At 39.1% G+C, this 23,879-nt stretch overlaps 2 protein-coding genes and 2 non-coding genes across 5 annotated transcripts; all 4 read left to right on the top strand.

Annotated features, from left to right (window-relative positions):
* The first annotated feature begins 274 nt into the window (after positions 1 to 274).
* Positions 275 to 8,731, top strand: LOC127437654 (lamina-associated polypeptide 2, isoforms beta/delta/epsilon/gamma-like). Its single transcript, XM_051692710.1, has 6 exons — positions 275 to 978; positions 1,467 to 1,584; positions 2,130 to 2,291; positions 2,410 to 2,513; positions 2,677 to 2,783; positions 6,591 to 8,731. Exons 1-6 carry the CDS (start codon positions 748 to 750, stop codon positions 6,940 to 6,942), a joined length of 1,074 nt encoding a protein of 357 aa, XP_051548670.1. The 5' UTR covers positions 275 to 747; the 3' UTR covers positions 6,943 to 8,731.
* A 2,251-nt stretch (positions 8,732 to 10,982) lies between these two features.
* On the top strand, positions 10,983 to 20,439 carry LOC127437655 (phosphate carrier protein, mitochondrial-like). 2 transcript variants are annotated; one of them, XM_051692711.1, is made up of 8 exons: positions 10,983 to 11,109; positions 11,216 to 11,358; positions 14,555 to 14,682; positions 15,588 to 15,767; positions 17,879 to 18,060; positions 18,450 to 18,622; positions 18,927 to 19,037; positions 19,530 to 20,439. In XM_051692711.1, the coding sequence occupies exons 2-8, from the start codon at positions 11,223 to 11,225 to the stop codon at positions 19,688 to 19,690; spliced, it is 1,071 nt and encodes a 356-aa protein (XP_051548671.1). In that variant the 5' UTR covers positions 10,983 to 11,109; positions 11,216 to 11,222; the 3' UTR covers positions 19,691 to 20,439. The 2 variants fall into 2 exon arrangements, with proteins under 2 accessions (XP_051548671.1, XP_051548672.1); XM_051692712.1 differs by lacking the exons at positions 10,983 to 11,109; positions 14,555 to 14,682 and adding an exon at positions 14,303 to 14,427.
* On the top strand, positions 18,124 to 18,350 carry LOC127437856 (small nucleolar RNA SNORA53). The gene has a single exon (XR_007896631.1). It is a non-coding gene; the product is annotated as a small nucleolar RNA SNORA53 (small nucleolar RNA).
* Positions 19,150 to 19,376, top strand: LOC127437855 (small nucleolar RNA SNORA53). The gene has a single exon (XR_007896630.1). It is a non-coding gene; the product is annotated as a small nucleolar RNA SNORA53 (small nucleolar RNA).
* Positions 20,440 to 23,879: the final 3,440 nt, after the last annotated feature.

Genomic DNA, 23,879 nt, shown 5'->3' with positions numbered 1-23,879 from the left:
TTTAAAGTAAGGGGGACATGTCCCCTGCATATTCTACGCCCATGCTACCCAGACAAAACTCGTAATTTCACTTTCATTTCTGTATTCCACTAAACTCTAATGCCCTTTATCATAATGTTTTTCTTTCTTTTCTCGGGCTTTACAACAAAGAACTACTAATTGTAAAGAAATCCGCACAAAAGTCAAGTGTGTTTGGTGGTGCTGCAGTCAGACAACATATGCAGCAGCTGCTTTGCGTCGAGCTCTTTGTTTTGGGCCAAAGTCTGTCACTCTGGCGCATCGACCAATAGGAGAACGCCTTACTGAATCAGTCGACCAATGAGCGTCGAGCTTTCTTGCACGGTGCCAGTTCCGAGCGCGCGCGCGCAACAAACCGTCGAGCTATTTCTAATTTTATCCGCCTTGTTAAACTGATAATTCCGTGTTTGAGCGCCGTTATTTTTAGTTAATCAAAAGTTTCGCTGTACAAACTTCTAAAAAGTCAATATTTGCACAAAACGAATAGCTGTGTTTGTCGTATACTCATGCGAGGACATTCAAACGGAAGGCGCGAGCCGGTTTGACGTGTGTGTGATCAGCGCGAGACAGAGTTGCACGCTTTAATTTTGGATTTATTATATTTTATAAGCTTGCAAAATAATTTGATTCGATCCTAAAATACTGAACTGGTAATAAAGGAATAACTGCACGCGCATATTTTAGGTAAAAGTCTGTGTTTCGTATTGCACTCTGGTGGAAATATCAATCATGGCGCAATTTCACGAGGATCCGGCGTCGCTCACTAAAGAGAAACTCAAGAGTGAGTTAATGGCCAATAAGGTTCCTCTGCCCAGCGCTGACAGCAAGAAAGACGTGTATGTGCAGCTGTATCTGAAGAACCTGACCGTGCTCAACAAGAAGAATACCCTTCCTGTGGACACTTTCTCCAGCGATGAGGACACAGCGCCGGTGCTGTCCAACAGGAGCCGCTCTGGGAAGGTGAGCGCGGAAATCTGGCTGCTGAAAATCAAATGCATTCATTAAACACTGATTTGCATGATTGTGATAGACGTGGAAGAAGGCTATGGTTTCAAATATAGAGATACATGGGTCAAACATAAGTGTGATTATTATTAATAATAAAAACTTCATTTACAGAGCAATTTTCATACCTGTTGAAAGGTGAATTTCACGAAACCTGTCAGGAAAATGACACATTTTCTACACACAATAAAGTATTACTTAATGCTAATAAAAATATTCAGAAAATGTACTTTTTGTTGCCTTTTTTTTGCTGGTCTATTAAGCACCCACTGTAATAGTGTGTTTTTAATGATTAAAATCAGCCTAATTTAAATGCAGTACAACAAATACTACCATGATATAGAAATACTTAATTTAAATAATTTTAAAGTGTATTATATACTGTATATATGCATTAAAACTTAATATCTGCATGTGTTTTTGTTCTGATGCTTCATCTTCAGAAAGCCACAAGAAAGACGGACCGAGTTCGGACTGACAAGAAGGATTTTGCAGGTTTGACTGATGAAGAATTGAAGGTGCAGCTTATGAAATATGGTGTCAACTCAGGGCCAATTGTTGGTGAGTGTTTTAGGTTCCCGCAATCTAAATTATGTGGAAATTCCCCTGGATTGGATCACATTTTTAACCCCTTTTCTCCCCAATTTGGAATGCCCAATTCCCACTACTTAGTAGGTCCTCGTGGTGGCGCGGTTACTCACCTCAATCCGGGTGGCGGAGGACAAGTCTCAGTTGCCTCCGCTTCTGAGACCGTCAATCCGCGCATCTTATCACGTGGCTCGTTGTGCATGACACCGCGGAGACTCGCAGCATGTGGAGGCTCATGCTACTCTCTGCGATCCACGCACGAATTACCACGCACCCCACTGAGAGCGAGAACCCCTAATCGCGACCACGAGGAGGTTACCCCGTGTGACTCTACCCTCCCTAGCAACCGGGCCAATTTGGTTGCTTAGGAGACCTGGCTGTAGTCACTCAGCATGCCCTGGATTCGAACTCGCGACTCCAGGGGTGGTAGTCAGCTTCAATACTCGGGATCACTGTTTTGATTGTCCTGTTGGAATGAGCCACATGTGTTCTGACTGGCTCTGTCCTCTATATGACAGCATCAACGCATAAAGTGTATGAGAAGAAACTTCAGCAGCTCCAGGATCAGCCTCCAGGGCCCAAACCGGAGACCACTTTCCCAGAGGCCGTCACCATCAAGCCAGATGGAAACCAGAACGGAAACACACATTCAGCAGAAGATCAGTACAGTGATAAAGAAGGTAAATCATGTTCACCGTGAGAACTTTGTCTTTAGTTATTAAGTCAGGACTTTTTTTTTCTGCCATCCTTTCATTCTGTTTTTCACCAATCTTGCTGTACCTTTGATCGATATTCCAGAAGTCGATCCAATCCCAGAACCTGTTCCCGTTGCAACTAAGCCAGTTCGGAGCAGAGGAAAAACTCCTGTCACCACCAGGACCAGCAGCAGACAGCGTGCCAAAGTAAAGATTGCACATACACAAATTCATTACTAAATTGTATGGGGGAAAATGCATTACAATAAAGAGTCTCATCAGGCTTTTTTGCATTCTCTAATATTTGTAATATTAAAAAAATGCTGAGCTGTCTCCTGGTGCACCCATGTTTTGCACGTGTGCTCAACAGCAGGTGGAGGAAACAGCATCCGTTGATGTTCAGGAAGCAACTTTGGACGGAGGAGATATTTTAAAGGAGATGTTCCCTAATGAATCTGCCACACCCACTGGAATAATGTGAGTATCCTAATGATGTGCCAAGCGGTGTTATGGCATGTTTGACAACTGCCAGTTATTAGTGCTTAAGTTAATTCTCACAATAGTACAATCACCATTGAAATCTAGTGTGCACAAGGACATGTCTTTTACAGGCATGACTTTGCTGAATAAATTGTAGAGAGTTATCAATAATGGTTAAGGATGCACCGATACCCTTTTTTCTCTACTGATCCGATTCCGATACCTGAACTCTCAGTATCGGCTGATCCAATGCCAGTGTTGTTTTTTTTCTTAATCAGTTTATATAGAATATCTATACCTCACTGTGTGGAACTAATTGGGTGTACTCATTTTTATGAAAAAAACGCAAAACCTATTTAGTTGACCTATTTAATTGAAATTACACATTTCAAAATAAACGTGTAACCTATTTAGAAAAACTTTGTTAACTAGTAATAATAACAACATAATTATACCTCACATAATTCGTTCCACTCTGAGAGTTGAAAACAGGAGTGCATCATTATATTCCCAGCGCGTGCTGTGAGTGTGTGTCAACAGAGTAGCGTGCGTTCAGTGGAACGTACTGTGCATGCAGACTATATATTTTCTTATTAAATGCAGCCTTTTGTGATTCACAAAGCTATCGTTTGTCTTCGAGAGACTTTGAATAAATTGCTTGCGTTATATGAACTACTTTAATGGTGCTTTTATGTCATTTTTGGAGCTTGACAGTAACAAATATGACTAACACAGTATCGGATTTGGGTCGGGCTTGTCGAACCGATACCCGATCCGGTTAAAAACGTCAGTATCGGAGCCAATACCAAACCAGGGATCAGATCGGGGAATCCCTAATAATGGCACAATTTCCATATACTGGATTTATGTCAGTAATGCATAACTAGAAGTTCATTCACGTTGATGATGATTTTGACTACTTCAAAGCTCAAATTATTATTTTTATTTTTTATTTTTATTTTTTATTTTTTGGATTTTTCCTTTTTCTCCCAATTTGGGATGCCCGATTCCCAATGTGCTCCAAGTCCTCTTGGTGGCGTAGTGACTCGCCTCAATCCGGGTGGCGGAGGACCGTCAACCTGCGCATCTTATCACATGACTTGTTGAGCGTGTTACCGCGAAGATATAGCGCGTGTGGAGGCTTCATGCCATCCACGCACAACTCACCACGTGCCCCACTGAGAACGAACCGCAATATAGTGATCACAAGGAGGTTACCCCATGTGACTCTACCCTCACTAGCAACCGGGCCAATTTGGTTGCTTAGGAGACCCGGCTGGAGTCACTCAGCACACCCTGGGTTTCGAACTAGCGAACTCCAGGGGTGGTAGCCAGCATCTTTATCACTGAGCTACCCAGGCCCCCCTCAAAGCTCAAATTATTAAAAGGTTTTAACTGATTAAATTTTAAAGCGCTTTGAAAAAATATATATATAAACATAAATACAAACTTCACATTTTTACTAGGGTGGTTGAATTAACGTGTGATTTCATTTATATAAAAAATAACACATTAAAAAAATTAACGCAATTAATCATGTGCCCGGACCGTAATGAGGAATTTTCCTTCCACCGGAGCAATTAAAACTTGAAGTACCTCCTGTTTTCGCCAGGGGGCAGTAAGCGAAACTCCAGCTGCATTGGCAACATGCAGCTGTAGAGAACAAACCACACTTAACCACAGCAGACAGCACAAGATGAGGACTCGTTCTTGCGTTCAAACACAGCTTGATGGAGTGCAAATCCGAACACAGGGATCTCAAGGCGTGTTTCAAACTATGTTAAACTTGACACAGTGTTCTAAAAAAATATGTTAATGACGCAACCAAAGAGAGACGCCCCAAAAGCGTCCATCTGACACGTGTAGATTGACTGGTCCTTAAACAAGCCCATATAATAAATTTAATTTCAAATTATAATACATTTCTGACTGATTGACGAATTCAATTGCAAAATGTATTGCTGTGAACTGTAGGCCAGTGATTGACTGAACAATAAATTGGATTGTAAAGCCAATTTTTGTATTGTCTTATCAATGCTTTACTCGTCTGCCACAATATTGTAGTGCATTTCAATTATCTGAATTATATTTTATAAGTTATTCATTATTTAAATAACTATTTATAAAATAATTATTTTATCATATATTGAGTTATTGTCATTTGAGGGGCTTTCTCAGCAAATATTTATACATTTGAAGTCAGAAGTTTACATACACTTAGGTTGAAGTCATTAAAACTCATTGTTTAACCACTCCACAGATTTCATATTAGCAAACTATAGTTTTGGCAAGTCGTTTAGGACATCTACTTTGTGCATGACATGAGTAATTTTTCCAACAATTGTTTACAGACAGATTGTTTTTACTTTTAATTGACTATATCACAATTCCAGTGGGTCAGAAATTTACTTACACTAAGTTAACTGTGCCTTTAAGCAGCTTGGAAAATTCCAGAAAATGATGTCAAGCCTTTAGACAGTTAGCCAATTAGCTTCTGATAGGAGGTGTACTGAATTGGAGGTGTACCTGTGGATGTATTTTAAGGCCTACCTTCAAACTCAGTGCCTCTTTGCTTGACATCATGGGAGAATCAAAAGAAATCAGCCAAGACCTCAGAAAAAAAATTGTGGACCTCCACAAGTCTGGTTCATCCTTGGGAGCAATTTCCAAATGCCTGAAGGTACCACATTCATCTGTACAAACAATAGTATGCAAGTATAAGCACCATGGGACCACGCAGCAATCATACCGCTCAGAAAGGAGACGCATTCTGTCTCCTAAAGATGAACGTAGTTTGGTGCGAAAAGTGCAAATCAATCCCAGAACAACAGTAAAGGACATTGTGAAGATGCTGGAGGAAACAGGTAGACAAGTATCTATATCCACAGTAAAGCAAGTCCTGTATCGACATAACCTGAAAGGCTGCTCAGCAAGGAAGAAGCCACTGCTCCAAAACCACCATAAAAAATCCAGACTACAGTTTGCAAGCGCACATGGGGACAAAGATCTTACTTTCTGGAGAAATGTCCTCTGGTCTGATGAAACAAAAATTTAACTGTTTGACCATAATGACCAACGTTATGTTTGGAGGAAAAAGGGTGAGGCTTGCAAGCCGAAGAACACCATCCCAGACGTGAAGCATGGGGGTGGCAGCATCATGTTGTGGGGGTGCTTTGCTGCAGGAGGGACTGGTACACTTCACAAAATAGATGGCATCATGAGGAAGGAAAATTATGTGGATATATTGAAGCAACATCTCAAGACATCAGCCCGGAAGTTAAAGCTCGGTCACAAATGGGTCTTCCAAATGGACAATGACCCCAAGCATACCTCCAAAGTTGTGGCAAAATGGGTTAAGGACAACAAAGACAAGGTATTGGAGTGGCCATCACAAAGCCCTGACCTCAATCTGAAAATTTGTGGGCAGAACTGAAAAAGCGTGTGCGAGCAAGGAGGCCTACGAACCTGACTCAGTTACACCAGTTCTGTCTGGAGGAATGGGCCAAAATTCCAGCAACTTATTGTGAGAAGCTTGTGGAAGGCTACCCAAAACATTTGACCCAAGTTAAAGAATTTAAAGGCAATGCTACCAAATACTAACAAAGTGTATGTAAACTTCTGACCCACTGGTAATGTGACTATTATTCTGACATTTCACATTCTTAAAATAAAGTAGTGATCCTAACTGACCTGACAGGGAATGTTTTCTACGATTAAATGTCAGGAATTGTGAAAAACTGAGTTTATATATGTATTTGGCTAAGGTGTATGTAAACTTCTGACTTAAGCTCTATATGTGAACAGGGCCACTTCTCGGAGACCGATCCGCGGTGCGGCTGGACGTCCTGTGAATCCATTGAATCTCTTGTCTGAGGAATCCCTCCTGCAGCAGAACGTTTACACAGCGACCAAATCCTCCGTCATGGATGTTTACAGCTCAGCACCTGCGGCTCGTCCTCAGTCCCGCCGTTCCTTCTCCTTCTGGTTGAAGCTTCTGGTGTTCCTCACACTGGCTGCGTTACTGTACTACGCCTTCCAGAACGTCACGGCGGATCAGATCAGTGCCTGCCAGCTCTATGTCCAGGACAATGTCATCACTCCCATCATCAGTTATATTAGTTGGGAAAGCAACGGCGAGAGCGACAACGGCAAATAAGCGCTCCCTTCTGTCGACTTGCGCTTCAGCATGCATCTAATGTCAGACTGAATTTTCTAGTCCCGTTTTGCTGGTCCTTTGAGGAGCAACACATTGTCAGGGTTTTTTTTGGGGGTGGGGGTAATGCAGTTCGACTTTGCAGTCGTGTCTAAATAGACTCGTGTTTTAAGTAGTCTTTAAACTGTGTGCATCGTGTTTCAATCTTGCTTTGTGATTTTACTGCTTTGTAGCATACGAAAGGCCATAGATTGATGTAGTGTTTTATAATTGATAATAGTAAATCGTTTGCCACATACACCAGCGTTTAGTGGCGTGCCTGTTCAAAATGTGAAAACGAGTTTTTGTTTTTCAAAGCTTTCAGTAAGTGCCAACATATGGCCCACACCAGCACAATTTGGTTTCACACATCAAGGCTGGAAGGGAAAACCTGAAGGTGAATGTTTGCAAAAATGGTTTAAATTAAATTTGTAGCTTTTTTTCTGAATGAATTTGCCATTGTTTATTTCAACACGGCTGAAGCTAACATTTTAGAGTTGCGAATCATGAATAATATAATAAATCATAAATAATATTTTGCTTAATGAAACCTATAATTAGGGCCATTTAGGTTGTTTTTAAGTACATTTTCTTCCACAATATTTTTACTACTGTAACGTGACCATAAAATCTCATACAAAATACAATAATAAAAATTATCCTGGATGGATGTATTAAATTTTTTGATATATATTATAATCAGCATAAATTTAATTTTATAGAACAAGTACTGCAATATATATATATACACATATATATATATATATATATATACACACAATTATTCTTTACAAATATTATTACATTTTTAATTATTTTTATGCTTTACAGGTATTAGATTTTGGATGGAAATGTGCTTAAAATACGCTATCCAAAAATCTGAATGGTCCTAAAAATATGATAGAATTTCTTTTGAATCAAATATTTATTTTTGAATTTTAGGCTGAAATATGCTCCGAGCATGTTCTTGATTTCTTGAGATTCACTCTGCAGCATTTGTTTAAATGATTTGTAGCCACCAGCTCAGATGATGTTCGGTTTTAGTGCCAGGCATGAAGATATTTATTTTTATTCAGAGCTGCAAAAGTGTGTTCTTTTATTCACCTGAAAGTCTCATGTGGTAAATGAAGCTTTATTTCTGGTGAAAGGCTTTTTTTAATAGATAATGACGACTCAGTTAATGTGTTTGTGATGTCATCATAATGTGATGTGGCACTATAGCCGATACAGTTTTAAAACCCATAATGAAAATTCAACCCACTGAATACCTCTTATTGACTGTAATCAATCTGTCTGTGAAAGCTCAAACAATGGCGCTAAACTATGAATTGTTTTTTTTTTTTTTGAACGAAAATGTTGTCCAGATGTATTTATTAACTTTGGACTCTGTCTTCATTTCACACAGAAAAATGTTTGCATTCTTTTTCTGGTTTGCGGGGGTTTGTTTTATATATGTTGCTATCAGTTAAATTACATTTTAACTGCAATATTTTTCTAATGTTTTCTCAAAAATTAAACTTTTTTTTTTTTTTATTTTTTAAACAAAGTGGGTTACTTTTAAATGTGTATATATACTGGATTCACAACTAACATTTTAGTGTTGGTGTGCCCTGTTAAAAGGCAGTGAATGGCATAAAGTCAAATTTGCACTTTGTATTTAGGCAGCTAACTGTGGAAAATTGGTTATTTGGAATACATTGATTGTTTACCATTGATTCAGTACAATACTTGTGTGAAATAAAAGAACATTTAAATCCCAGAGGTGACCTTTACATTTGCTTGTACTGCAGTGTCGGACACACACACCATTCCAGGAATATTAACCAGGAAGGTTTCCTTTCATTTTAAGGCTGAGATTTGACCTTTAGATACTCCAATGCACAAAATAGAAAGCCATAATCTTAGTTTAGCATTTTCAAATATACATACATGGAAAATATTTCATTGTTAATTGCTGCACATTTCAAATACACACAGATGTGTACAAAATCAAACTAATGTAAAGACGGTGTAGCCGGTGACTTTAAATTCCATGGGATCTCAGATTACGTAATGGTATTACCGATTGTCCTGACTGAACGATCCGAATCAGACTACTATGGCGAAGCCTTGGCTCATGAATATTAACTAAGTAACTATGACGTTACCTCTGTAGGCCTGGCTGATTGGCTAAAAGTAGCCGTAGGTAGGTGGGGTCTAGTTAGTCGACGAATCAGCGAATCCTACTATGACGAAAGCATGGCTCATGAATATTAATTAAGTCACTTGACTGAACACCCTCCCAATAAATTTGGGAGAAATCTGGGATGCAGAATGCGTTTTTGCATCCGTCTACACTGTTTTTCAGTTGTTTCAATGTGAATATGCGTTGGTCGGACTTCTCGCTGTTTAGAACGTCACTTTTAAAAATGCGTCTTGAGAAGTTTAGTTTTATTCACTGCACATTCTAGCATTTTTTGGTGCAAGCCCCTTGGGATTAATGTTGTTTTACAGATGGTTAAAGGAATAGAGCGCGTTCAGTACAAGTTAAACTCAATCAACAGCATTTGTGGCTTAATGCTGATTACCACAAAACTTAATTTCAACTCATACCTCCTTTAAAAAAAATAAAATAAAATAAAAAAATCAAATCTGTTACAGTGAGGCACTTACAATGGAAGTGAATGGGAACAATCCATAAACATTAAAATACTGTTTCAAAACTGTAGCCACAAAATGAACACAATAAACGTTAACATGATTTTAGTGTGATAAAATCACTTACTTGATAACAAATTTCTCGCATTTTACAAATGAACTCATATCCTGTCTCAACCTTTAACCCTTGTGCGTCAATTTAAAAAAGTTACTCAGAGGTCCTTAGAGGACAAAAATGTCCACGTCAAAAAACTGCCATAATAATATTACATATTAATATTATTTTGTTTATATAATGCCACTGTTGTTTATGAAAAAAAACAACAAAAAAAAAAAAAAAACAACAAAAAAATGGTATATTATTTTGCATATACTAAATGCTAAGGGAATTATTATTTTTATTTATTTTGGATTATCACACTCTGGGATATGACAAAGTTTAGCAATGACATTGATTTTGATGCAATATTAGTTTTTGTGCAGTGTCAGATTTAAAAAAAAAAAAAAAACTCACTCAGGACCTTAGAGGACAAAAATGTCTGCGTCAATGTACTGCCATAAAAATATTATATATTAATATTATTTTCCACTTTCACTGACTTCGATTTTTTAACCAACATCAGTCCTGATCATAACTACCAAATATTCATTCATTTTCAGGATTCGAACCCTTTAAATGCCAGTTTGTTTACATAATGCCACTGTTGTTTTTTTACACACACACAAATTTGTCAATACACACATACAAAACACACTGACATCCATACCAACACACACACACAATTTTGAATATTTATTCAGTTGGCCTGCAGTGCTCTATAATACAGCAAACAGAAAATAGGGAAAAAGCATGTATTTGCTCCATAGACTAAACATGAGGAAAATGGCGCCATCTGGTGGAAAATATTAAACATTTAAATGTTGAAGCCAGGGCTCCGGAATGAAAGCATAATATCATAGAATTCATGATTTTATGCTTTAATGGCACTGGGATCAAATATTGCAGTTTTAATGGGTTTCAATGGGGACATTTTTGTCCTGAAGGTCCTGAGTGTAACTATTGTGTGTACACAGTGTATTATAGATGTATTATAGGAAATTCCACAAATAATTCACACCTTTGGCAAAATGTATGCCGTTGGCATTAACACAGTCAAAATGATCGAAAAAACAAGAATGAAAAAGACAAAAATGTCCCCAAGGTCGCACAAGGGTTAAGAAATATCGAGAAAACAATCATAACTGATTTCAAATTGTTTCCTCTGGCAATGTTCATAGCTCATTGTTTATTAATACGAATATATGTCCTCATTAATATTCAGGAGCCATGCCTTCACCATAGTAGGATCCGTTAAGTGGTGGGCGGGGCATGCAGTAATGAAGTCATTTCCTTTATCTTGTTCAGCCTTGCAGCGCTCTCACTCACCGCTCGGTCTCTTTGCGCAGCCGGTAGAGGAGAGGACGGAGGCGCCATTTTGCGACAACTTCTCTAAAGTAAGAGTTTACCCCTATATTACATAACCATTTATGGGGAAATACTGGGTTATAAATGCCAGTTCATGTGGTCAATGCATAACCAAATATCCCATTATTCATTCAGTTCCACCATGTATCCGACCACACTGACCCAGCTCGCCCGGGCGAACCCCTTCAGCGCCCCGTTGTTCACGCTACAGAAGGCGGATGAGCCCGAATCACACACCGCCGTACAGAAGCGCACGTTTGCAGCCGCCGCTGTAGCCGGTAAGACCCCAGGAGACCATTAAACACTCATTTGTGATGTTTAATTCTGTTTATAAATAGTATCATTGCTTTTATATGGCTTTATTTGGCTCCAATGCAACATGAAAGACTATTTATCTTAATATTTTTCTCAACTACGCTGTATTAATGCTTGAAATGGATGTTCCAACGCGCAGGAGGGTAAATAAACATTAAATGGTCAAATAAAACAGTTTTTGAGTAGTTAGCGCACCGCTAACAAGCTCTTAGCAAGCTGTAGTTTAGATATCATGTATGATTATTACGTCTTTATTAGGCTCCCTTTAAAATGCATTTATAATTTGTTTATTCGGGGTATTTTAGCTTGTGAATAGTTGAAATAGTCGCATATTGTGGCTTAAATCCGCTGCTGTGAGTCTGTTGGGCCTTGTTGCTTTCATGGAGGGCGATGAAGGACAAATTTGGAGGACGCGTTTAAAAAAATTTTTGGTGGAAACTGCGTCATCAGTTAACATTTTGAATGCAGTAAATATGCGAGTATGTAAACTGCGTGTGTTAAATGTTATTGCGCCGGTTATGGGACATGAAGTTCTTTATTTAAAGCGTACTATGCTGCACATGACCTGTGTGTGTACTGCACTTCTCAAACAGTCGCGATCTGATTGGCTCTCTAGCTCTGGAACGCAACCTGTTCGCAACAAGGTGTGTTCTGATTGGCTCTCTAGCTCTGGAACGCAACCTGTTCGCAACAAGGTGTGTTCTGATTGGCTCTCTAGCTCTGGAACGCATCCTGTTCGCAACAAGGTGTGTTCTGATTGGCTCTCTAGCTCTGGAACGCGTCCTGTTCGCAACAAGGTGCGTTGTGATTGGCTTTGTAGTCTCAGGAATGCGTCCAGATCCAATGTCGTGCGTCCTGCATTTGCCCAACATCTAGTCATAACTTTTAAGTGTTATGTTTGTCTACATCTTTTTGGTGGGAATATATTTATTATATTTAATATAATGTGGCTTCTATTTGGAATGCTTATAGAACATTAAATATTCTATTTAATATTGCTTATTAATATGCAATATTTTTGCATATTAATCTCTTTCTGTTTATCAGTGTGAATATAGGGCTTGACCGTAAAGATGATTTGGCAGTCTTTTTTGAGGAAGTTAGCGATGTTTGTTGTGTAAAAATTGTATTAATTTTTTAGTGATTTGTTTTAAGCCAAATTGTTTTGATTACAGTGAAATGTGTAATTTTTGCGTTACTCAACAATCATTAGCATTTGTGGCATAAAGTCGATTGCCACAAATTAATTTCGACTCGTCCCTCCAAAAAAAAAAAAGCTAAAATCTGGATTACAGTGATTCTCTCACAATGGAAGTCAATGGGGTCAATCTGTAAACATTAAAATACTCACTGTTTCAAAAAGTATAGATACAAGACATAAACAATATGCATGTTTACATGAGTTTAGTGTCATAAAATCACTTAATAACCTCTTGTTTAAAGTTATTTCCAATTTTACAACTTTGTTGCAATGATGACGTAATGCCGTAAACACTGCAATCCCACAAACTATTTAAAATGTTACAGCATGGACTAAACGTTTTAAATTTATTTTATTTGGTTCATTCTGAACAGAATGTTTTTTTTTTTTACATACCGGTTCCACTGTTCCGCAGCCTCGTTTCCGATTGGTAACCATTTAGAACAAAATAGAAGAACGGTTAATAACGTTCTTAAAATGACAGTACTCTGTGTTAAGGAAGGGTGATATACCAGTTGCAGCGTTGCCAGATCTCGCAAGATAATCTCAAATTAAGGGACTTGTCGAACACAAAATATGCAAAAATAAGCGATTCAATTGGTTCTTATGTGGGGGAATTTTCAGTATAGAAATCATAAGCTTAGCATACAGTAGCCTATATAAAGTAACGTCTTTTTAATAAATCTGTTCTTTATATATTAAATATATCCCCAGAAATATTTTGAATATTCATTTGGTCACCTAAAATCCATTCCAAGCCCTGTAATACACCCTGTTTTTCTAGTTGTTTTTTTCTTCCATGAAAACATGATCGGAACTAAATTAACTGGTTACCAGAATAAAAAAAACAAAAAAACGTTTTAGGTGCCTGGGTAGCTCTGCGTGTAAAGACGCTGACTACCACCCCTGGAGTCGTGAGTTCGAATCCAGGGCGTGCTGAGTGACGCCAGCCAGGTCTCCTAAGCAACCAAATTGGCCCGGTTGCTAGGGTGGGTAGAGTCACATGGTGTAACCTCATCGTGGTCGCTGTAATGTGGTTCGCTCTTGGTGGTGCCCGTGGTGAGTTGTGCATGGATGCCGTGGAGAATAACGTGAAGCTTTCACATGCGCTATGTCTCCACGGTAACGCGCTCAACAAGCCACGTGATGACATGTGGATTGACGGTCTCAGACGCGGAGGCAACTGAGATTCGTCCTCCACCACCCAGATTGAGGCGAGTCACTACGCCACCACGAGGATTTAGAGCGCATTGGGAATTGGGTATTCCAGATTGGGGAGAAAATCCCCCCAAAAAGTACAAGTTTTAGTTTAAAAATGTAGTTCCTTGAACCGTTTTAGTCCCTGCTTTACAGCTCAAATAATACACAAGTTTTAAGAGTAGAATTAATGCAAGTGCTTTTGTAAAATTATAAGCTTCACATTTCTCCCTCCAAAAATTGGCCCCATTCACTTCCATTGTAAGTGTCTCATTGTAACATCGATTTTTGCCTTTTTTTAAAAGAAAATAAGGTATGAGTCAAATTAATTTGAGGTAATAATTATGCCACAAATGCTGTCGATTGAGCTCAACTTCTTTGGAACCAGGAATATTTCTTTAAGGTTTTCAAAATTTCTAGGCACTACCAACCACAGAACACCTTCCACTAACCCCCGATTAAACCTCTCAGTCTTTGTGTGGATGAACATGCTTCCTGTTTCTCCTCAGAGGGAGACAGCTGTGAGTTTGGCTCACAGAAATACTTCATCCTCTGTGGCTTTGGAGGAATTCTGAGCTGTGGCACCACACACACGGCTGTGGTGCCCCTCGACCTGGTCAAGTGCCGAATGCAGGTCTGTGTGTGTGCTGGAGTCACCCGAGTGTGTGTGACTTGACCCCAGTGCACCCCCTCATCAGCATGTTACGTGTTGTGTTTGTGACGCATGAGCATGTGTGTTCCTGTGTTCCCCCACGTCACAGAGTCAGGCAATAGCTGCGAGTTCGGCTCAGCGAAATACTACGCCCTCTGCGGGTTTGGGGGCATCTTGAGTTGTGGTATCACACACACGGCCGTCGTACCACTCGACTTGGTGAAGTGCCGTCTCCAGGTCTGTACTCGCCTCCCCCTCATCACGTTAATGAGATGACATCTGTGGCAAAGTGTCACTAACATTTTTGGGAGGCTCACTGTGACTTGACAATCTAACCACTTAATTGCTGATCAGTCGGCTGCTTCTAATTGGTCTCAAATAAATTTAGAAAAATAAAGGCAGATTGTGTGTTTTTCATTTTGCTTGTGCCTCAAAGGAATAGTTTACCCAAAAATGAAAATTCTGCCACCATTTACTCACCCTCATGTTGTTCCAAACTTGTATGCTGTTATTTTTTCTGTGGAACACAAAATAATTTGTCATTAACTTTAGATGGTTTTGTGTGAGGAAGGTACAGTAATATTAGTAAAAGAAATATATCTGTTTCAATCATGTGTTTGAAACCATGAGGGTGAAAATTACAGATTTTGTTTGTTTGAACTATTTAAATATTTAATATTCTAAGTAATACTAATATTTTTAATATTGTACATCAGTTTTACTTTTCTATATTATTTACAGTATATTATTTTACTATTGCATATTAAATATATTCATTTTACTATTAAATATTAGTTTTAATTCTATATTATATTTTATATTTTTACTAATCTATTTTAAATAATTTTTTCTATATATTGTAATTTATTTTAATATTAAATATTATTTTTACTATATATTTCTATTTATTTTATTTTACTATTGAATTTTATGTAGCGTTCTGTGACACTTTGCCACTGATATTATCCATGTGAATATTTTGCAATTAACTTTTGGTTTATCCAGCATGTAAATACCATTTTTGAAGTGAAACCATTAACTGTGTTCCTTCATATCCAACCAGTTGCTGGTGAAGTCTGTGACTGGTTATCATTGTGTGTTGTGTTTAATGACCAGTGCGATAATGGAAATGTTGTGTTTAGGTGGACCCAGCTAAATACAAGAGCATCTTCAATGGATTCTCAGTCACGATCAGAGAGGATGGCATGCGCGGGTTGGCCAAAGGTTGGGCGCCCACCTTCATCGGCTACTCCATGCAGGGACTCTGCAAGTTTGGCTTCTATGAGGTCTTCAAAATCATGTATGGAGATCTGCTAGGAGAGGTGAGCCAAACTGACTGTTGAGAAATATGAAGGGCTGAAAATGAGTATTTTGGTGATCAATTAATCTGATTTAGAAAAAATCATAATGTATTGTTTCTCCTGTTGTTTTATTAAAAACATGGTATTCCATGTCTTGCTCAATGTTCTTCTCCAAATGTTTAATAAATTAGCATAGAGCAAGTTCACAGAACATTAATAAATAAGTTTGCGTTCTTTGTAAAACCATTTTTGCGTAACTTTGCATTCTTCGTTAAATCATTCTTGCGTAACTTTTCCCAGTCTTCGCAAAACCACGCTTGCGTAACTTTTCCCAGTCTTCGCAAAACCACGCTTGCGTAACTTTTCCCAGTCTTCGCAAAACCACGCTTGCGTAACTTTTCCCAGTCTTCGCAAAGCCACGCTTGCGTAACTTTTCCCAGTCTTCGCAAAGCCACGCTTGCGTAACTTTTCCCAGTCTTCGCAAAGCCACGCTTGCGTAACTTTGCATTCTGCGTTATATCATTATTGCAAAACTTTTCCCAGTCTTCGTTAAACTGTTCTTGCGTAAAATTTGCGTAACTATTTCACTAGTTCTGTTTCACGATTGAAGCCAAGTGTTTAATAAATTGGCATAGCGAGTGTTATTTGGACAGTAGCAGGACGAATGTGTAAATTGTTTGTAAAACCATCCTTGCGTAACTTTTTGCAGTATTTGTTAAACCTTTTTTTTTTTTTCTCGTAAATTGTTGCGTTCAATTGGTTTTGTGAACAGTGACAAATTTGTTCTGTTTGATGAATGAAGCCAAATGTTTAATAGATTAGCATGGTGTATGTTTTAGGCCTTCCAAATAATGTGCAAATTCAAGGCTATAAAAACAAATATGCATTTTAGCTGTGCCATTTAAATCATGCATTGAGATATATCAATATTTTTTCGCTTTTTATCTGGAAAAACCTTGAAAGACTTGTTTTGTAAGATGTGCCCAAGAAAGAATTTTTATCAAAAGTGCAACTAAAGCTAGGGTGTGCTGAGTGACTCCAGCCAGGTCTCCTAAGCAACCAAATTGGCCGGTTGCTAGGGAGGGTAGAGTCACATGGGGTAACCACCTTGTGGTCGCGATTACGGTTTCTCGCTCTCAGTGGGGCGTGTGGTAAGTTGTGCGTGGATCGCAGAGAGTAGCATGAGCCTCCACATGCCGTGAGTCTCCGCGGTGTCATGCACAACGAGCCACGTGATAAGATGCACGGATTGACGATCTCAGAAGCGGAGGCAACTGAGACTTGTCCTCCACCACCCGGATTTAGTTACATTGTACATTGTTTTTGCAAGGTGTGATGTATTTATGAATTGTTTGATTGCCATCTGTATTTGCCATGAAATAGCCATTGTAGCTGATATGGCAATGAACACCAAACAAACATATCGAGATATATATATATATTTTTTCTTTTATCTGTTTTTGCATTCATATCTTTTCCTACAGTTCAATAATGAAGAAGCAAGTCATCTAAAGCGCGAACTCTCCCTTTTAACAGTGCGGTCAGAATCGCTTCTATGTGGCACAAGAGACTGAAGCTGAACCAGCAGATTCTCACACTCTTGTGGATGTGCTGGGTCACACTTGTGTATACGGCACCGTTTGAAATGCCATCCAATCACTATATTATGCACTGATATTTGAAATTGTGACAAAACGCTACATATTGTAGAATGAAATCGCATAAAGGTTGCGAAGTACAGTTAAGATAGCTTGTCACATTAAATGACAGCCTCTAACACCATTGTGTATTTATTTTATGAATATTCAGTGTTAGATTTCATGCATCATTGCTTTCGTAAATTTGAGTTTTTGCTCTTATGCATTGCGTCACTCAGCCTGAACTTTAATGAGTAGTCCTCAGGTACTAAATTTCCAAAAGAATATATATTTTCTTGTTATCCTTGGCTTTAAAATAAATTGTCAGTTAGGAATTGTTCTGAGTACAACCTCTTCAATGATTTTAAACCGTCCTTGTCCGGTAATTTCCAGATACAAATGTTATGGAAATGAATTGGTCAATTCAAAAGATGTGGCAACCCTTGAGGTATCTGATAGCCATGATGGTCATGTAAGCTTTCTGTCCACTAACAGGAAAATGCATACTTGTGGAGAACCTCGCTGTATCTGGCTGCCTCTGCCAGCGCAGAGTTCTTTGCAGATATTGCTCTGGCCCCTATGGAGGCGTGTAAAGTGCGTATCCAGACTCAACCCGGCTACGCCAACACCTTGAGAGAGTGCGCCCCCAAGATGTACGCAGAGGAAGGAATCTGGGCGTAAGTATCTTGGACTTTGATCCTGTTCTAATACTGGGCCATTAAGAAAAAGCTTGGAGGATCAACACGTTCCTTAGATCCACCTCTAGGGAGTTCCTCTGGTCTGGTTCTGTTCTCTCTATGGGAGCAGCAGGAACAGGCCGGAAGCTTCCAGCAGTTTTTGTGGCTGTACAGTTGGAGGTGCTTGAGTCATTGACGTGTGAGATCAGTCTACCTGCTTACCCAGCATCCTCTCTGCCCTGACCCTTCACAGGATGACACCAGGGCAGATCAGCTGGGGAGCGGACAAAATACGAAAGCTAGATTTGGTAACACCAGCAAAGTGTGTTTGGTCTTATGAATTACAACCAGTTTGAAGACTTTAAAACTGTTGTTGAAACCTCTGTCAGTTTCTACAAAGGTGTGGTTCCTCTGTGGATGAGACAAATCCCCTACACCATGATGAAGTTCGCCTGCTTCGAGCGCACTGTTGAGTTGCTTTACAAGTACGTGGTGCCCAAACCCCGCAGCGAATGCTCCAAACCTGAACAGCTGGTCGTCACTTTTGTTGCTGGTTACATCGGTAAGGCTTATAATTATTGCATTATTAAAATTTGAAACCATTTTTGAAATTGTTTTAGAATTTGTGCCTTTTACTATTAAGAACATAATGAGTTTTACGAACAATTTAACATTCATTCTACTTGCGTTTCATGAACAAAGCCACACATTTAATAAATTAGCATGGTGCATGTTTTTTGGACATCCATACTAACGTGCTGTAAAGGGGCAAACATGGTGAAACAAACATTTAACTACACGGGTATATTTACACACTTTTACGGATCTGCGTTCGGTTTCATACGTCTCGTTTTTTGTCTCTGTAGCTGGTGTGTTCTGCGCCATTGTGTCTCACCCTGCTGACTCAGTCGTGTCTGTGTTGAACAAAGAGAAGGGAAGCACAGCCTCACAAGTTCTCAAGAGGCTCGGACCTAAAGGTGAGACTTCATCTGTCTTTTAGTTGTTCAACTTTCTAATGTCATTTGTAGTGAATAGTAATCGCTATCAAATCCTGCATGGCTATTTTGCACTCTTTATTTTTTTTTGGTCCACACGTTCCTTAGATCCACCTCTAGGGAGTTCCTCTGGTCTGGTTCTGTTCCATCTATGGGAGCAGCAGGATCAGGCCGGAAGCTTCCAGCAGCTTTTGTGGCTGTATAGTTGGAGGTGCTTGAGTCATTGACGTGTGAGATCAGTCTACCTGCTTACCCAGCATCCTTTCTGCCCCGATCCTTAACAGGAAGACACCAGGGCAGAACAGCTGGACAGCAGACAAACTTTTTAAATAAAGCTGAAACTCGGACTCTTTTGGTTTAATGCGAGTTTTAGAAACGGCATCAACAAGTTAACGAATCGCTGTGGTTTATCATCACCTTGTTTTTGTCTAGATCTACTTGATTGACTTAAATGGACATTTTGTGTTTCTCCAGGTGTATGGAAGGGTTTGGTCGCCCGTATCATCATGATCGGTACCCTGACCGCCCTGCAGTGGTTCATCTACGACTCTGTGAAGGTGTACTTCCGTCTGCCCCGCCCACCTCCCCCAGAGATGCCCGAGTCCCTAAAGAAGAAGCTCGGCCTCACTGAGTAGAGCATCAGCGAGATCCAATGATGGCCCTCCTCCCTTAAAGTCCCATCAACACAGTCGCACACCTCTGTTTTCTATATTTAAGTCTGTACTGAGCGCTGCTCACCCCTGCCCCGCCCACCTCTGACATCATAATGGTGAAGGGGTCACCGGTCCCCGTCATGGGGAAATTCTGTCTAAATAGTCTATATAATAAAATTTGTGAAATGAATGAATGCCATCTGGTTTTAACCTCTGACGCTTGTTTGTCAGTAGTACAATAAAAGAGCTACCTGGATATTATACACAAAGTGGTCTCGGTTTATTTAATTTCAAGTTTAAATGAATCGGTCACCCAAAAATGAAAGTAGTCATTATTTTTTGTTCACCCTCATGTTGTTTCAAACATCCATGGAGCACACAAGGAGATGTTAGACAGAATGTTAGGGATTGAGGGCTTTTTTTTTATTCTATGGAAAATAGATGCAATGAAAGTGAATGGTGACTGATGCTGTCAGTTCCTAATATTCTGCCTAACAACTCCAGTTTGTGTTCCATGGAAAAAAGAAAATCATACAGGTTTGGAACAACATGAGGGGAAATAAACGATGACTGAAATTAACTGTTAGAACTAAAAAAAATTATTTATTGCTTTGACTGCAGGTGTTTGTAAACTGAGAGTTGTGCAATCACACAATGTAATTCAACCAACATGCATTAATCTGCTCTCATTGGTTTGTCAATGAGTTAAAAAAATAAAAGTTATACAAATATTTCCATGCTTGTTTGTCGTTACATATGTATTGCTTCAGTTGTTTAGCTAATGTGTGTGCAGAAGGTTAAAAACATTTAAGTAAACCCCATTCAAGGGACTGTTAAAGGAAATTCTGTCATGATCTACTGATTCAACTTGTACTGCATCACAAGCCATTTTGACATTTAATCACGTGCAAGACATGAATTGTAGAAATGTGCAATTCAATATTCACTAGTTAAAATGCTCATTCTTTATCAGTAAGGGAATTACTACTAATGAAACTTAATTTGTGATGATAGTGATTACATTTGCACTAGTATAAACATTAAATCTTTATCGAAAATGAAATTGCTCATAACTTCTTGATATAAAATTTCAGTATAATATCCTGATAGGTATTATCTGGCTGACAAGATGTGCTACCTAGGTTTTTAATACTTTTCATGCTGTTGTAGTACATACCAACAGGTTTTCCCACGCTTAAACTTTACATATCACTGTTTTTACTGCTGGTAGCACATCCTGAGCAGGTAGTTCAGATTGTCAGAACACTGGCCTACAGGGACTTCAAGACACCATCCCCCAACATTAGAGAACCAACAACTGGCTGACAACTTGAATGTGTTTTACTGTAGATTTGAAAAGCCCAGTCTCACACCCCGCTCTGACCTTCACTTCACACAAACACCAACACCTCCTGCAACCACCCTCCCTGATACTCAACCTGCACTTAAGATCTGTGAAGAGGAGGTGTGCAGGGTCTTCCAGAAACAAAAGACAAGGAAAGCTCAGGGCCCAGATGACGTTTCACCCACTTGTCTAAAATCCTGTGCTGACCAGCTGGCCCCCATCTTCACACAGATCTTCAACAGATCACTAGAGCAGTGTGAAGTTCCCTGCTGCTTCAAACACTCCACTATCACCCCTGTCCCAAAGAAACCCAAGACCACAGGACTTAATGACTACAGACCCATCACTCTGACGTTTGTGGTCATGAAGTCATTTAAGAGACTGGTGTTGGCCCACCTAAAAGACATCACTGGACCCTTTCTAGATCCCCTTCAATTTGCTTATAGAGCAAACAGGTCTGTGGATGATGCAGTCAACATGGGATTGCATCATATCGTGCAACATCTGGACAGACCAGGAAATATGCAAGGATCCTTTTTGTGGACTTCAGTTTGGCTGTTAACACCATCATCCCAGCTTTCCTATGGAATAAATTAACCTAACTCTCTGTTCCCACATCTATCTGTCAGTGGATCACCAGCTTTCAGATGGACAGGTAGCAGCTTGTGAGACAGGGGAAATTCACTTCCAGCACATGTACAATCAGCACTGGTGCCCCCCAGGGATGTGTGCTCTTCCCACTACTCTTCTCCCTGTATACCAATGACTGCACCACCAAGGATCCCTCTGTCAAGCTCCTGAAGTTTGCAGACGACACCACTGTCATCAGCCTCATCCGAGATGACGATGAGACTGCATACAGAAGGGATGTTGAACGGCTGGCTCACTGGTGCATTCAAAACCCCACAACCTGGAGCTGAACATGCTCAAAACAGTGGAGTTGATAGTGGACTTTAGGAGGAACACCCCAACATTGAGCTCGCTCACCATTCTGAACAGCACTGTGGCAGCAGTGGAGTCATTTAGCTTCCTGGGCACTACCATCTCACAGGACCTTGGTCAAAATGTATTTTACAAACATGTTTGTGTGTATGTGTGAGTATGTGTCAGATTTCTGTCATCAGCTGGAAAACAACAGATGACTTGAAATGCCAACAGTGACTGAATGGCTGTAGAGCTCCACCTATTGATGCCCTGGTTCTGTGTGTGTGTGTGTTCTGCATTGTGAATGTGTTATCATCTCACCAGTTCATCTTTGTGTGTGTGTATTTTTTGCACTGAGGACGTTTTAGAGTCTCACCCTGTAATTGATGTCTTTTTTTTTCTGCATTGTGGCTGATTTATTGATTGCATTTGACAGATAAAAAAAATTGCTCTGTTTTTTGGTCTTTCCCATTCATTTTCAATGGTTGGTCAATTTTGACCGCGAATACCAAAGGTGATGCTTTTTTTATTACGACCACAGACTTCGAATCAAGCTCTATTTTTTTATTTTTTTATGTTCATATGGCAAATGGAGGAAAAGTCACCAAGTCTTGTACTGCTCAGATAAAGGAAACCATTTTTATTCAATTAAATTATTACAATTTATTTCGGTCAAAAATTACAAAATACCATTGGAGGGTAACAAAACGAAAGTCCGTTTCAATTGTTCTGGAGTGAAACGTTATTTTTAAATGGTCTGACGGTTAATAACATTATTATTTTTGTTCCAATTATTTTTTGCATGTTTCACTTACGATAATTAAACTTTATAAAGTATCAAAGACTAGAAATGGAATGAAAAGCAAAACCAAAAACTAACAATTTTCTTCGCAGAACGTAACTGGAAAGTCCCTTTCAATTGTTCTGGAGTGATACGTTATTTTTTAAATTCTGGTTACTGGTTAATAACCTTATTATTTTGTTCTGATTATTTTTTCATGGAACTAAAGACCAAATAGTTTATCACAGTACATATCTGAAATTACACCACTTCCTGTTTCCTGAAAAAATGCACACTTTCACTGTTTTCAAACATTTCTTAGTCATTTTTAAGTTAAAATTGTGCTAATTAAGTTGTCAATAAATTTCAGCAATTTTATGCATATTTTTTTTAAACTTTATAGATTATCAGGGACTAGAAACGGTTCAAGGAACAACATTTATTTATTTTTTTTAATACAGGAGGTAAACAAAAATTAAAATGTTGTCCCTTTTAATTGTTCTGAAGTGAAACATTATTTTTAAATGCTAGTAACTGGTTAATAAACTTATGACTTTTTTCACATTATATATTCGAAATTACACCACTGTCTCTGTAACCACTTCCTGTTCCTGATGTTGAACTTGATGAGCATGCGCATCACACATTTCTTTGCCTAACTGCAAGTTGTGGATGTAGCCTTCTGCGACGTTCTGAAGACAACTATATATAAATCTACATAATTTTTTTTTATTTTTATAAATTACATAATATGCATCTATATATGCTACATATAAATGCATTTACATGTAATTATTTTTGAGGAATAGATTTAACATTAAGGATATATTTATTGAAAAGACATGATTTTCTCTATATCAAGCAAGGAGTGAACGAAATGAGTGAGTGAAATCGGACCCTGACGAATACAAGCAGGGGCGTAGATTCCATGGGGGATGGGGGGAGCTCCCCCCCAATAATCCAAACAAGCAAGTACAACCCCCCCCCCCCCCCCCCAATATTTATACTATGATCAATGGAAACATGTAAATGCTTCACGCTGCAACCCCCCCCAATGTTAAAAAAAAATCTACGCCCATGAATACACGGATCGTCGGAGAGTTTTTGCATTTGATGATGCA

This window comes from Myxocyprinus asiaticus, chromosome 48 (genome assembly GCF_019703515.2).
Source record: "Myxocyprinus asiaticus isolate MX2 ecotype Aquarium Trade chromosome 48, UBuf_Myxa_2, whole genome shotgun sequence".
NCBI lineage: Eukaryota > Metazoa > Chordata > Actinopteri > Cypriniformes > Catostomidae > Myxocyprinus > Myxocyprinus asiaticus.
Note: the sequence above shows the minus strand (reverse complement) of the source record. Positions and strands in the feature narration are given on the sequence as shown.

Excerpts from the sequence above, each read along its gene's own strand:
- LOC127437654 (XM_051692710.1), top strand. The coding sequence starts at position 748 with ATGGCGCAATTTCACGAGGATCCGGCGTCGCTCACTAAAGAGAAACTC. Across the intron at positions 1,585-2,129 it reads CAACTCAGGGCCAATTGTTG|CATCAACGCATAAAGTGTAT; the intron begins GTGAGTGTTTTA and ends TCTATATGACAG. Across the intron at positions 2,292-2,409 it reads TCAGTACAGTGATAAAGAAG|AAGTCGATCCAATCCCAGAA; the intron begins GTAAATCATGTT and ends TCGATATTCCAG.
- LOC127437655 (XM_051692711.1), top strand. The coding sequence starts at position 11,223 with ATGTATCCGACCACACTGACCCAGCTCGCCCGGGCGAACCCCTTCAGC. Across the intron at positions 11,359-14,554 it reads TGCAGCCGCCGCTGTAGCCG|AGTCAGGCAATAGCTGCGAG; the intron begins GTAAGACCCCAG and ends CCCACGTCACAG. Across the intron at positions 18,623-18,926 it reads TTTTGTTGCTGGTTACATCG|CTGGTGTGTTCTGCGCCATT; the intron begins GTAAGGCTTATA and ends TTGTCTCTGTAG.